The sequence below is a fragment of the Carcharhinus amblyrhynchos genome, chromosome 8, assembly GCF_965287045.1.
Source record: "Carcharhinus amblyrhynchos chromosome 8, sCarAmb.v2.hapA, whole genome shotgun sequence".
In the NCBI taxonomy this organism is placed as follows: Eukaryota; Metazoa; Chordata; class Chondrichthyes; order Carcharhiniformes; family Carcharhinidae; genus Carcharhinus; species Carcharhinus amblyrhynchos.
The window spans coordinates 15159393-15172752 of record NC_137331.1 but is presented as its reverse complement, the minus strand read 5'-3'; the positions used below and the strand labels follow the sequence as shown (position 1 = coordinate 15172752).

The 13360-nt window shown below is 41.0% G+C and overlaps 1 protein-coding gene across 1 annotated transcript in view; it reads left to right on the top strand.

Annotated features, from left to right (window-relative positions):
* The first annotated feature begins 7261 nt into the window (after positions 1-7261).
* The window catches only part of pde1ca (phosphodiesterase 1C, calmodulin-dependent a), a 427725-nt gene continuing 421626 nt past the window's right edge, over positions 7262-13360 (top strand). Inside the window, exons 1-2 of the mRNA XM_080194829.1 lie at positions 7262-7420; positions 9195-9221. Of these exons, the coding sequence (XP_080050955.1) occupies positions 7320-7420; positions 9195-9221 (128 nt within the window). The 5' untranslated portion in view covers positions 7262-7319. The remainder of the gene's footprint in view (positions 7421-9194; positions 9222-13360) is intronic.

The window sequence follows — 13360 nt, the reverse complement described above, 5'->3', positions numbered from 1 at the left end:
GGTTTTAAACGCACCAGCCTGTAACTTCGTTGAATTTGCATTGCTGAAGATGTAGTGAAAATGTTATTCAACCTTTATGTTTTATGAGATTTGAATAATAACATTTTATTAAACACAAACAGGAAAATATTTAAAGGCAACATTTTTAATGTGCTTCAGTATGGTTCTCAATTTCTTACACTGTGATCCCTGGGTAGTCAGAAGCTTTTTCCCAGGGTGGAAGAGTCAATTACTAGGGGGCAAATGTTTAAAGTGTGAGGGGCAAGGTTTAAAGGAGATGTACAAGGCAAGTTTTTTTTCACACAGAGGATGGTGTGTGTCTGGAACTCGCTGCCGGGGGAGGTAGTGGAAGCAAATACGACAGTGACTTTTAAGGGCCATCTTGACAAATACATGAATAGGATGAGAATAGAGGGATATGGTCCTCGGAAGGGGAGAGGGCTTTAGTTCAGTTGGGCAACATGTTCAGTAGCTTGGAGGGATGAAGGGCCTGTTCCTGTGCTGTAATTTTCCTTGTCCTTGAATTGTTTTTGGGGAAGATCACTTTCTGTTTTATCCATTGATGCAGACTGTATTGATAACTTATAAGGTTGAACTGCAAGGAGTTCCCTGACAGGTTTCTAGTTAGTCCACATCTCAATCACAGAATCAAAGAACTGTTACAGTACAGTAGAAGATCATACAGCTGATTGTGTCTATACCAGCTCTCCGAATGAACAATTCACTTAGTGCCATTCTCACTTCAAACAAGTACAAAGGCAAGAGCTGGGAAAAGTAAAAGGGAGAACAATGCAGTAAGGTGGAAGCAGAACAGATTAAATGCCGAAAGGCGTACTGATGCAAGACAAAAGGAAGTGCTAATGGAACATTTAAAGAAAACAAAAATGGATCTAGAGGAGGTGCAGTTGGAAATAATGGAATGATCACCCCAACTACTGTCCAAAGAAAAATGTAAAATTGGGACAGAGGTGATGATGTGAAACTGTTGAACTCATTATTACCCTTCTCCCTGTAACTCTGCGTATTTTTTTCAGATATCAGTCTAATTTCCTTTTGCATGGTTCACTTGAATCTGACACCATCAAACACTCAGGCAGTGCTTTCCAGATCATAACCACTCACTGAATGAAAACGTTTTTCTGCACTTTCCTTTTCTTCATTTACCAATTACTTTAAATGTGTCCTTTCAGCTTCAATCCTTCTGCAAACAGGAATAGTTTATCCCCATCTACTCTGTCCAAATTCCTCAGCATTTTGAATACTTCTATTCAGTCATCTCTCAGCCTTCTTTTCGCTAAAAAAAAAGTCCTAACTTCCCCAATCTCCTTTTGTAAGTTCCACATCCCAGGAACTGATCTTATGAACATTTTCTGAACTCCCTCTTTCACCTTCATATCTTCTTACAATGTGTCACTCAGAAACTGGATACCGTACTCCAGCTGTTGCTGAACTAGTGTCTTACACCAGTTCAACAGAACCTCCTTACTCTTGTAATCTATGTCTTTATTAATAAAATCTAAGATATTTTTATGCTTTATTGATTGCTCTCTGAACCTGTCCTGCCACCTTCAATGACTTATGACACACAATTACCCAGGTTTCTCTGCTCTTGCAACCCCTTTAGAATTGCACCCTTCAATTTTTATTGTTCGCCCTGCCAAAATAAATCACTTCACATTTCTCCACATTGAATTTCCTCTGACGCCAGTCTGCCCATTCCACCAACTTGTCTATGTTCTTTTGAAGTGCCACATTATCCTCCTGACAGTACATAATGCTCCCAACTTTCATATCATCCACATACTTTGAAATTGTAAACCAAGATGTAAATTATTAATGACAAGGCACCAGGATCAGACGAAATGCATCCAAGGATACTGAAGAAAGTGAGAATGGAAATTGTGGAGGTGCTGACCATAATCTTCCAGTCTTCTCTAGATTCAGGGGAGGTGCCAGAGGACTGGAGAATTGCGATGTTATGCCCTTGTTCAAAAAAAGGTTGTACAGATAATCCCAGCAATTCAAGGCCAATCAGTTTAACATCAGTAGGTAAGATTTTGGAAACAATTTTTGGGATAGAGTTAATAGTCACATGAAAAAATGTGCATTGATTGAGAAGAACATTGTGAGGCAGTGGTATTGTCACTGGACTAGAAATCCAGAGCAACATCTGGGGATCTCGGTTCAAATCCAATGATGGCAGATAGTAAAATTTGAATTCAATAAAAATCTGGAATTAGAAGTCTAATAAACATGACTAATGACCAATCATTGCTGTTGCAAAATCTCTTTTGGTTCACTAACTGAACCTACCAATCTTTTACTATTTATATGCCTATTGAAGACTTTAGAGTTCCCTATGTGTTAGCTGCCAGTTTATTTTCATACTCCCCCTTTGCTTCTCTTATTTTCTTCTTCACCTCTTCTGCTATATTCAACCTGGTTCTCAATTGTATTTTGGACCCAAAACCTGCCATAAGCACCCGTCTTCTTTATCCTAACTTATGTCTCCTTTGACATCCCGCACGATCTAGAATTGTTATCCCTACCTTTCACTTTTGAGGAAACATACCTACACTGGGCCTAAATTACCTCTTCTTTGCATGCGGCCCATTGTTCAAGTACCATTTATCCTGCCAACCTTTGACTCTCAAGTTATCTGGCCCAGATCCATTCCCATCCCATTGAAGTTGGTTTTCTCCAGACAATTACTCTTACCGTGGATTGTTCTTTGACCCTTCATGCAGTCAACCTAAACCTATACAGTAGTTACCATTCCCTAAATATTCTTCCACTTCTTTACACATTATCTACTTGGCCCACCTCATTCCCAAGAACCGGATCTCGCACTATCTCCTTTCTCATTGGACTGGGAACATGCTGCTGCAGAAAATTCTCCTCAATAAACTCTCTGTCCTTTATACTACCACTATCCCAGACTATATTCAGATGATTAAGGTTTATTCTTTATATTTTTCACCTCTCTACAACTTTCTTTGTTCCTTAGATCTAGCCAAATAGATTCTGTCCTTGAACCCTCTGGGACATTCTTTCCCTGCATCACAGCAATGTTATTCTTAATCAGTGCAGCCATCCGTCCCCTTTTCTTCCTTTCCTAGCTTTCATGAACACCTTATTTATATTCAGGAATATTTAACACTATGTTCTGCCTTTCTTTGAGCCAGCTCTCTGTTATGGCAACAGCATTGTGTTTCTACACAGCAATCTGAACCTGTAACTCACCACACTCAGTGCATTCACATATATATGCACACCAACCCCGATTTAGATTCTGTTGCTTTCTTCCTTACTCTGATACCATCAAGGCCAGAATTTTATGCCCTCCACTGGCAAGTTTTCAGGCAGGAGGAGTGGTGGGGGGTGAGCAGTTGGGGAGTTGGGGGGTGGCTGGTGGGGGTGGGGGAGTATGAGGTTGAAGGAACAAAATTTCCTCCAGGTTTCTGCCCACCCCATCACACAGCAATTTTATACAGAGGTAGACAAGGCCTTGGATGGGAACCCCACCCTTGCCCCTGTTGAGGCCCAATTAAGGATTCTTTCCTACCTGGCTTCAGTTTTCCGGCTGGCAGGAAGATTCAGCTTCCTTGGGGGATGCCTGACGTTGCCACTTTCAGTGATCTCTCTGCCTGTCAATACTCTTAAATTATACATTTACTGTATACTTCCTACATACATTGGGCTTTCCAAAATGCATTATCGCACACATGTCCGGATTAAACTTCATCTGCCATTTCTCTGCCCAAGTCTCCAACCGATCTGTATCTTGCTGTATCCTCTAACAATCCTCTTCATTATCCACAATTCCACCAATTCTTGTGTCATTTACTAATCAGACCAGCTGCATTTTCCTCCAAATCATTTATATATACCACAAACAACAAAGGTCCCAGAACTGATCCTTGTGGATCACCGCTAGTCACAGCCATTCAGAAAAGCCCCCCTCTAGTGCTACCCTCTGTCTTTTATGGCCAAGCCAGTTCTGTAACCATCTTGCCAGCTCTCCTCTGATCCTGTGTGACTTCAACTTTCGTACCAGTCTACCATGAGGTACCTTGTCAAAGGCTTTGTTGTGGTCCATGTACACAGCATCCACTGCCTCATCTATCATCTTCGTCACTTCCTCAAAAAACTCAATCAACTTAATGAGGTATGAACTCCCCTTCACAAAACCATGCTACCCATCACTAATAAGTTCATTTGTTTCCAAATGTGAGTAAATCCTGTCCCTAGGAATCTTTTTCAATAATTACCCTACCACTGGTGTAAAGCCTATAATTTCTTGGATTATCCTGCTGCCCTTCTTAAACAATGGAACGTAATTGGCTATCCTCCAGTCCTCTGGAACTTCACCTGTAGCTGATGAGGATACAAAGATTTCTTTCAAAACCCCAGCAATTTCCACCCTTGCCTTCCTCAGTATCCTAAGGTAGATCCCATCAGGCCCTGGGGACTTATCTACCTTAATGCTTTTTAAAAAGCCCACATCCTCCTGCATTTCTGTCCACTGCAGTGCTATTTCTGCAGGGACTGAAGCAATTAACCAGCAGCTCTCTTAAGGTGTGACTTCCTGCTGAGTGAGGGGAGGAAGTTACGCCAGCAGCCCTGCTCATTCAAATGTGAAGTGGCTATCGGGCAGTGAGATTCCATGGTGATGTGTTCTCTACCACCTCTTCAGATGGCAGGAAACAAGATCTTGCAATCTGGAAAATTCAGACTTTATTCTACATGTAATAACAGGAATATGATTCATTTACACTTGGACAGATTATTGTAACATGCAGTAAATTGGCACAGTGGCTAGCACTGCTGCCTCATGGCACCAGGGACCTGAGTTCAATTCTGGCCTTGGGCAACTGCATTTGGAGTTTGCATGTTCTCCCTGTGTCTGTATCAGTTTCCTCCCACAATGTAGGTTAGGTGGATTGGCTATGGTAAATGTGTGGGGTTACAGGGATAGGGCAGAGGGGACCGCCTTGGTGGGATGCTCATTTATAGGCCAGTGAGCTTGACATCTGTGGTAGGGAAATTGTTGGAGAAGATTCTTAGAGATAGGATCTATACACATTTAGAAATTAATAGTCTCATTAGTGCTAAACAACACGGTTTTGTATGAGCGAGGTCATGCCTCACAAATTTGGTTGAGCTTTTTGAGGAGGTGACAAAAATGATTGACGAGGGAAGGGCTGTGGATGCCATCTACATGGATTTTAGTAAAGCATTTGACAAGGTTCCTCATGGCAGGCTGGCATGACAGTGCGGGATCAAAGGTGAACTAGCTAGATGGGTACAGAACTGGCTTGGCCATAGAAGACAGAGGGTAGCAGTGGAGAGGTTTTTTTCTGATTGGAGGTCTGTGATTAGTCGTGTTCCACAGGGCTAGTGGGACCTCTGCTGTTTGTGATACATATAAATGATTTGGAAGAAGATGTAGCTGGCCTGATTAGTAAGTTTGCGGATGACACAAAGATTGCTGGAGTTGCGGACAGTGATGAACATTGTCAGAGATTACAGCAGGATATAGGTAGGCTGGTAAATTGGGCTGAGAAATGGCAGATGGAATTTAATTCAGATAAATGCGAAGTGATGCATTTCGGTAGATCTAATGCAGGGGGGAGCTATACAATAAATGGCAGAACCACCAGGAATATAGACAGACAGAGGGATCTGGGTGTGCAAGTCCACAGATCTCTAAAGGTGGCAGCACAGGTGGGAAAAATGGCAAAGAAGGCAAATGGCATGCTTGCCTTTATTGGACAGGGCACAGAGTATAAAAGTTGGCATGTGATGTTGCAGTTATATAGAACGTTGGTTAGGCCACATCTGGAATACTGAGTCCAGTTCTGGTTGCCACACTACCAGAAGGATGTGGAGGCTTTGGAGAGAATGCAGAAAAGGTTTACCAGGATGTTGCCTGGTATGGAGGATATTAGCTATGAGGTGAGATTGAGTAAACTAGGGTTGTTCTCCCTGGAAAGATGGAGGTTGAGGGGCGACTTAATAGAAATTTATAAAATTATGAAGGGCATAGATAGGGTGAACAGTTTGAAGCTTTTTCCTCAGGTCAGAAATGACAAACACAAGGGGTCACAAGTTCAAGGGGGGTAAGGGGGGCAAAGTTCAATACGGATATGTGGGGTACATATTTTACACAGAGGGTGGTGGGGGCCTGGAATGCACTACCAAGCAAGGTGGTTGAGGCAGACACACTAGGATCATTTAAGACTTATTTAGATAGCCACATGACAGACAGGGAATAGAGGGATACAAACGGATGGGCTAGTTAGGAACACATGATCGGTGCAGGCTTGGAGGACCGAAGGGCCTGTTCCTGTGCTGTATTGCTCCTTGTTCTTTGTTATGTGATGCTGAAAGAACTACTCAATAGCATTACATCATCAGTGGAGAGAGGAAAAAAAAGCCAAGTATTGCCCAGTATTTTTTGCTCTGTCCGGTTGTAACTGGCATAAATTCACTGCATTAACAATATATCTTTCTCGCCGTGCTAAATGTGCTAAAACAGAAAATGCTGCAGAAACTGAACAGCTCTGGCAGCATCTGTGGGGAGAGAAACAGAATTAAGTTTCGAGTCCGTATGTACTATTTATTACTGTTCAAGAACACTTCTGAACAGCCACCCTCACACCTCTCTCTGCAGCCCTCGTTTTTATTCAAATACTTTACAGCTACTTTTGGATGATTTCGTCTTTTTACGTGTATTTGCTTTTTAGAAAACGAAACCGCTTATCCTAAAATGTGCTACTTTGTATTATGCGGTGTCTTGCGTTGAATTTCTGAGCTCAGGAGATTCCAGAAGACAAACATATTCATTATTAAGTGATTTCCCTGGGAATAGATTTATCCTTATCTTGCAAATGGTGTGTGCATTCGCCGGTTAACTGGGGTAATGTTCCTTGATTGTTAACGTTTGCCAAGATAAGTGTTGAAAAGGCATGCGAATTGAGTGTGGGACAGATAGCTCCATGATGTTAAGGAGATGATGCAGCGCATGTGTTAGCCCGCCTTCCCATTCAGAGAGCTGTACAGCTCAATTACCCGCACACGTCCTGTTTTGGGAGTCTTCGGCTGCTTCCTTTCATCACATCTCGGTCCGTGCCTGTGAGACACAGAGATCACCCTGACATCATTCCCTGAACATGCAAACTGCCACAGCTGCCTTGGGAAGGCACCGAGAGAGCCCAGCATTGGCGTGTACCGTTTCTGAAAGAATGCTGGCCCGTCCTTCACTGCGCTAAAGCTTGAAGATTTACTTTTGAGTCCGACTGGGGAGTTTTAAGGGGATGGAGTCACCCACGAAGGAAATCGAAGAGTTTGAGAGCAACTCTCTCAAATACCTGCAACCAGAACAAATTGAGAAAATATGGCTGCGGCTCAGGGGATTGTAAGTACAGTATTTTTCTCACTTAAAGTTCCATCAGTAGCAAAATGCAGAATATACTTCACATGCAATTTATTTGTAGCTTGAAGCTATTTCTACTTTTAAGTCCTTCCCCGCTATATGGGAACGATTTGTATTTTTATGATCAGTACGTTGTGTATTGGACTGGTACATTATTGGAAAGCAGCCACCTGTAGTCCTGAATTGATCCTAACACTGCTGTGACAGTGGGTAGTGATCCAAAAACGCGGTGCTGATGGTTACAATTTATCGAGGAATAAAAATTCACCCTTGTTCTTTTACTGACAGCAACGGGACACAATGTGAAAGGACAAAATCAACTCTTAAAAATCACTTCCACTCTGTAAGCCATTTAACCTGTACACCTCCAGCAAGGCTTTCAATCACAAATTAGGTTCCAGTTCTACCTGAAGTAACCCTCTTGCAACATCTGATCTTGATGCTGTTTTGCTGAGCTTTGATTTTTGAACCTTGAAATCAGCTCCTGAATATTCAGTCTCTCCTGTTTGATTTTGAATTCAGCTTCAAATGATCCCATTTGGAGGGTAAGGTTAAATACCTTTTAAGAGGGGTGTCAGAAACACGATTTTGAGCAGTGTGCCAGTTTGACAATGATCAATAAACGTTTCAGTCACGAGGCGAAAAGAATTGTCGAGGCATATTGACTACCTCACAAAACCTACAATAAATAAGGACTACAGCGAGGCAGTATTTCAACTTTAGCATTACTGAGGCAGAACTAAAAATACATTAGGTGGTCCCTGAAATTTTAAGGTATGATATAAATTTGAGACTTAAAAGTACAGATTCACTTGACACTATTGAACATATTCTCCATCAATGTTTAATCCTCGTTTTGAGTGATTATCCTGCAGAGGCACTGCGACCTATCGCTAATAAGAGGCTGCCAACTCAATTGGACAGCTGCCAATTAGTTTAACACAATTTGAGGGATGGTTAACGTCATATTGATTAACACATTGCTTCGGTTAAAATGTTAATTAATGAATGATTTACCGCTAATGCAATGTAACAAGAGGTCATTTTGATCTTCATGCACTTCATCTCCAAAAGTTTTTCTAACCAAATATATATATATAAAGAGAAGCTCCTAAAGTGAATTGTGCAAAATTCTGGGTATGAGCTATACTTGGTGGCTGGGCAGATCAGAGGTCAGTGTGTACAGATTGCATGATCTCGTTTCATTTTTCATGTGATTCATTTTCATGCCTGCAAAAATCGTAAATTGAACTTGGCACGGTGACTCCCATATTCGTTCACTGATTCGTGCTTAAGCCAATCCAGGCTTTGTGCCCAGAGCCTTGCTCAGCTCTTTGTTTTATTGGTAGTCATTTTCATAAAAGCTTTATGAACTGCTGGCCAGAAGAATGAGTGTAATTTTACTGCTTCATTGGGATGTCAGTTTCCTGGTTGAAATAAAATCTCAGTTTATAGAGCATTAAACTTTTGAACATTTCCACGAGACTAAATCACCTAAGGATGAAACAATAAGCAGGGATTCTACAAATGTGTATTCGAAAGAGAAAATCTAATTTAAGGTTACAGGTACAACCTTTTCCCAGAACAGTTTCAGTACTTAATCAGGTCCCTACATTTCCATTACATTCTTCACCTGGACCCCAAAACAAATCGGCAGCTAAAAATATTTTTGTCTGCAAATGTGTAGAATTTAATAAGTGTATTACTAAACATTCCACTATCTTAGTTTATGGTGCTTTATCTCTTTTTCCCATAGGAGAAAATACAGGAAAACCTCCCAGAGGTAAGAGTGAGTGAGCAGATCTCTAGTTCTGCCTTTCATTAATATACTACTTGGTGTAGACTATAAATCTCCCAGTGCGTTTTTTTTTGCTTGCAATGACTTACTTTAGATTCTTCAATGTATAGCAGATGAATAATTGATAATCTAATTAAACTTGAAAGGATGGAATACTTTCTGTCAAGTTTGTGGCATGGCAGCACAGTGGTTAACACTGCTGCTTCACAGCTCCAGGGTTCGATTCCCAGCTTGGGCCATTGTCTGTGTGGAGTTTGCACATTCTCCCTGTGTCTGCGTGGGTTTCCTCCGGGTGTTCTGGCTTCCTCCCACAGTCCAAAGGTGTGCAAGTTAGGTTGATTGGCCAAGCTAAATTGCCCCTTAATGTCCTGGTATGTATAGTTAGAGGGATTAGTGGGTAAGTATGTAGGGATATGGGGATAGAGCCTGGGTGGGATTGTTGTTTGTGAAGACTCGATGCTGAATGGCCTTTTTCTGCACTATAGGATTTCTATGGTTTCCATATTAAAATAGCTCAGGAAGAGATGAGTCAAAATTACATCTTTGCTTAAAAAAAAGGAAAGGGAATTGTGTTGGTTGACTGACAGACAGCTGGTGGTATTCCTGTTTTCAAAAAGAGGTGGAACATGTCCAGGGACTTATAGACCAGTTAGGTTAACATCATTGATAAACAAGATGATGGAACCTTGAATCAAGATTATAATAGGAAGAACCCAAGATATAAAAGAAAAAGCACAGATTTCAAAATTCATGCTTAATCAGTTATTGAGCAGAGACTGTGAGAGGTCAAACCAAGCCAGACCGGTCTTGCATGAAAGATCCAACAGAGAATAGAAAACCGGGCCTCTAGGTCAAGGGTGGGTCAACTACTCCACTCTGCAACTTGATTTTATTTTAACAGAAACTGCAAAGAGCAAAACGGAAACCCACAAGGCTCCTTGCAGGAGAATCTAGCCAAACATCTGAAAGTATGACCACCTGCGACCAAAGTCCTTCTAGGGAAGCCAGGAGTGTAAAAGTTGAATCTACTTGGACCCAAAACTAACATTAGTAGATGTAGTCTATTTGGATTTTCAAAAGACTCAAGACAGGCCAGATCATGTGGAATGAGAGGGTAAGTAGCAGAATGTTTATCAAATTGGTTGCAAAATAGGATTCAGAAAAAAGAGTTCAAGGTATTCACTCAGACTGTCAAAGTAGGAAGTGGTATTCTATAAAGATTGGTGCTGCAACTGTTGTTTACATTCACATAAATCACTTTGGACTCAAATCAGAACTACAATTTTAAAATTTGCAAATGACATTAAATTGGGAAGTATAATTAGTACTGTGGATGACAGTGCCAAAATATATGAAGACATTAATATATTTCCAGAATGGAGATGTAATTGGCAAATGAATTTCAATATACTGAAGCGTGAGGTGGTATATTTTGGTAGGAGGAATTTTTCATGTCAACAAGGAAAGAAAAAGTCATAATAGGGTAGAGGAGCAATGGGATTTAGGGGTGGAGATTCATAAATCATCATAAACAGGAACATGAGTTAACAAGACCAGAATAATGCAAGCAAACCACTCTGGTTCATTTCTAGAGGAAGTGAATCCAAAAGTAATGGGGGTTCATGGAATCGGAGCATTGCTGCTAAAGCCCAGCATTTATTGCCCATCCTGAATTGCCCTCAAGAAGATGGTGCTGAGCTTCTGCTTTGAACTGCTGCAGCCTTTGTGCTGCTGGTAGACCCACAGTGCTATTGAGAGGGAGCTCCAGGATTTTGACCAAGTGAATGGTGAATTATGAATGGTGACTATGTTCCTATGAATCTGCTGCCATTGTCCTTCTCTTTGGTAAAGATTTGGAAGGTGCTGCTGAGGATACTTATTGAGTTGCTGTTGTGCATCTTGCATATAATGCACAACACTGTCACTGTTGGTGGGAGTAAATGAATGAATTTTTAAGATTACAGATGGCATACTGATCAAGCGGGTTGCTTTGTATTGAATGGTGCATCAAGCTTCTTGAGTGCTGGAGTTGCACCCAAGCTATATTCCATCACACTCTGAACTTTGCAGAGTTGGAGGTGAATGACTCACTGTAGATAATTAATTGACTCTCCGATAATACATTCATCAGTGTAACGAGCTCATTTTTATTTTCATGCACTTCATCTCCAAATGTTTTTCTACCAAATATATACAAACAGAGCCTCTGACCTGCTCTTGTAGCCACAGTATTTATATGGCTGATCCAGTTAATTTTATGGTCAATGGTAACCCCGTCCATGATCATAGCGGTGGATTCAGCAATAGTAATTTGAATATTAGTGGGAGATTGGTAGATGGTCTCTTGTTGGACATAGATGTCATGTAACATTCATGCTAGACAACAAGTATCAGGCCACATCAGAACTGAGAGGATATATTTATCAAGAAAGGCTGAACAGGTTGGAACTCTCATGTAAAAGATATCTGATATAAATCTTCCAAATGAAAATAATTGATAGGGCAGGTGTAAAAATGATGTTTCGTCTTGAGAGAATCCAAAACCAGGACCCATAAAATATTAGTCACTGATGAATTCAATCAAATATCGAGGAGAAATGACTTTATCCAGAAAAAGTTGTAATGTGGGACTTGCTACCTTATGGGATAGATGAGATGAAGCTAGATAAATACAAGAAAAGAGAAAGGAGTAACATGATGCACTGATGAGGTTTAGATTAAGTAGATCGTAAGGATGCTCTTGTGAAGCATAAACTCTGGCATCGTCAAGTCAAATGAACTGTTTCTGTGCTGTGAATTATTTACAAATAGGTCTCAATGATATCCAGCCTAATCTTTTGTCATTGTGTAAACTGTAATTAAACATTAATTGCTATCTTTTGGTTGCTGAACATAATTTTTCCATAGATTAACACATCAGTTAATACTTAACAATCTTACCACAGGCATGCTATGTGTAAGGACATGTATATCTGACATCCTACTTGTCTGTGATGGAGGCAAACTGCAGCCTTTGATACACCACCAAAACATCGTACTCCCATACCTTTTCAAATATCTGGCTGCAAGAGAAACCATCTGCAGTAACTTTTCACTCCAGTGCCATTACTCCAAGGAGTCGTCTGAGGTAGTATGAGCTGAGATTAGAAACAGGAAAGGAGAGGTCACCCTGTTGGGAGATTTTTATAGGCCTCCAAAAAGTTCTAGAAATGTAGAGGAAAGGATTGCAAAGTTGATTCTGGATAGGAGTGAAAGTAACAGGGTAGTTGTTATGGGGGATTTTACCTTTACAAATATTGACTGGAAAAGCTATAGTTCGAGTACTTTAGATGGGTCAGTTTTTGTCCAGTGTATGCAGGAGGGTTTCCTGACACAGTATGTAGATAGATCAACAAGAGGTGAGGTGACATTGGGTAATGAACCAGGCCAGGTGTTAGATTTGGAGGTATGTGAGCACTCTGGTGATAGTGACCACAATTCGATTACGTTTACTTTAGCCATGGAAAGAATAGGTGTACACCGCAGGGCAAGAGTTGTAGCTGGGGAAAAGGAAATTATGATGCAATTAGGCGATTTAGGATGTGGAAGGAATCTGCAAGGGGTAGGCACAATTGAAGTGTGGAGCTTGTTCAAGGAACAGCTATTGCATGTCCTTGAGAAATATGTACCTGTCAGATTGGGAGAAATGGTCAAGCGAGGGAACCATAGTTTACTAAAGAAGTTGAATCTCTTGTGAAGAGGAAGAAGGAAACTTACGTCAAGATGGGATGTGAAGGTTCAGTTAGGGTGCTTGAGCGTTACAGGTTAACCAAGAAGGACCTAAAGAGAGAGTTAAGAAGAGCCAGGAGGGGACATGAGAAGTCTTTGGCAGGTAGGATAAAGGACAACCCTAAAGCTTTCTATAGGTACGTCAGAAATAAAAGAATGACTAGGTTAGGGCCAGTCAAGGACAGTAGTGGGAAGTTGTGCGTGGAGTCCAAAGAGATAGGAGAGGTGCTAAATTAATATTTTTCGTCAGTATTCATACAGGAAAAAGACAATGCTGTCGAAGAGAATGCTGAGATACAGGCTATTGACTAGATGGGATTGAGGTTCATAAAGAGAATGTGTTAGCAATTCTGGAA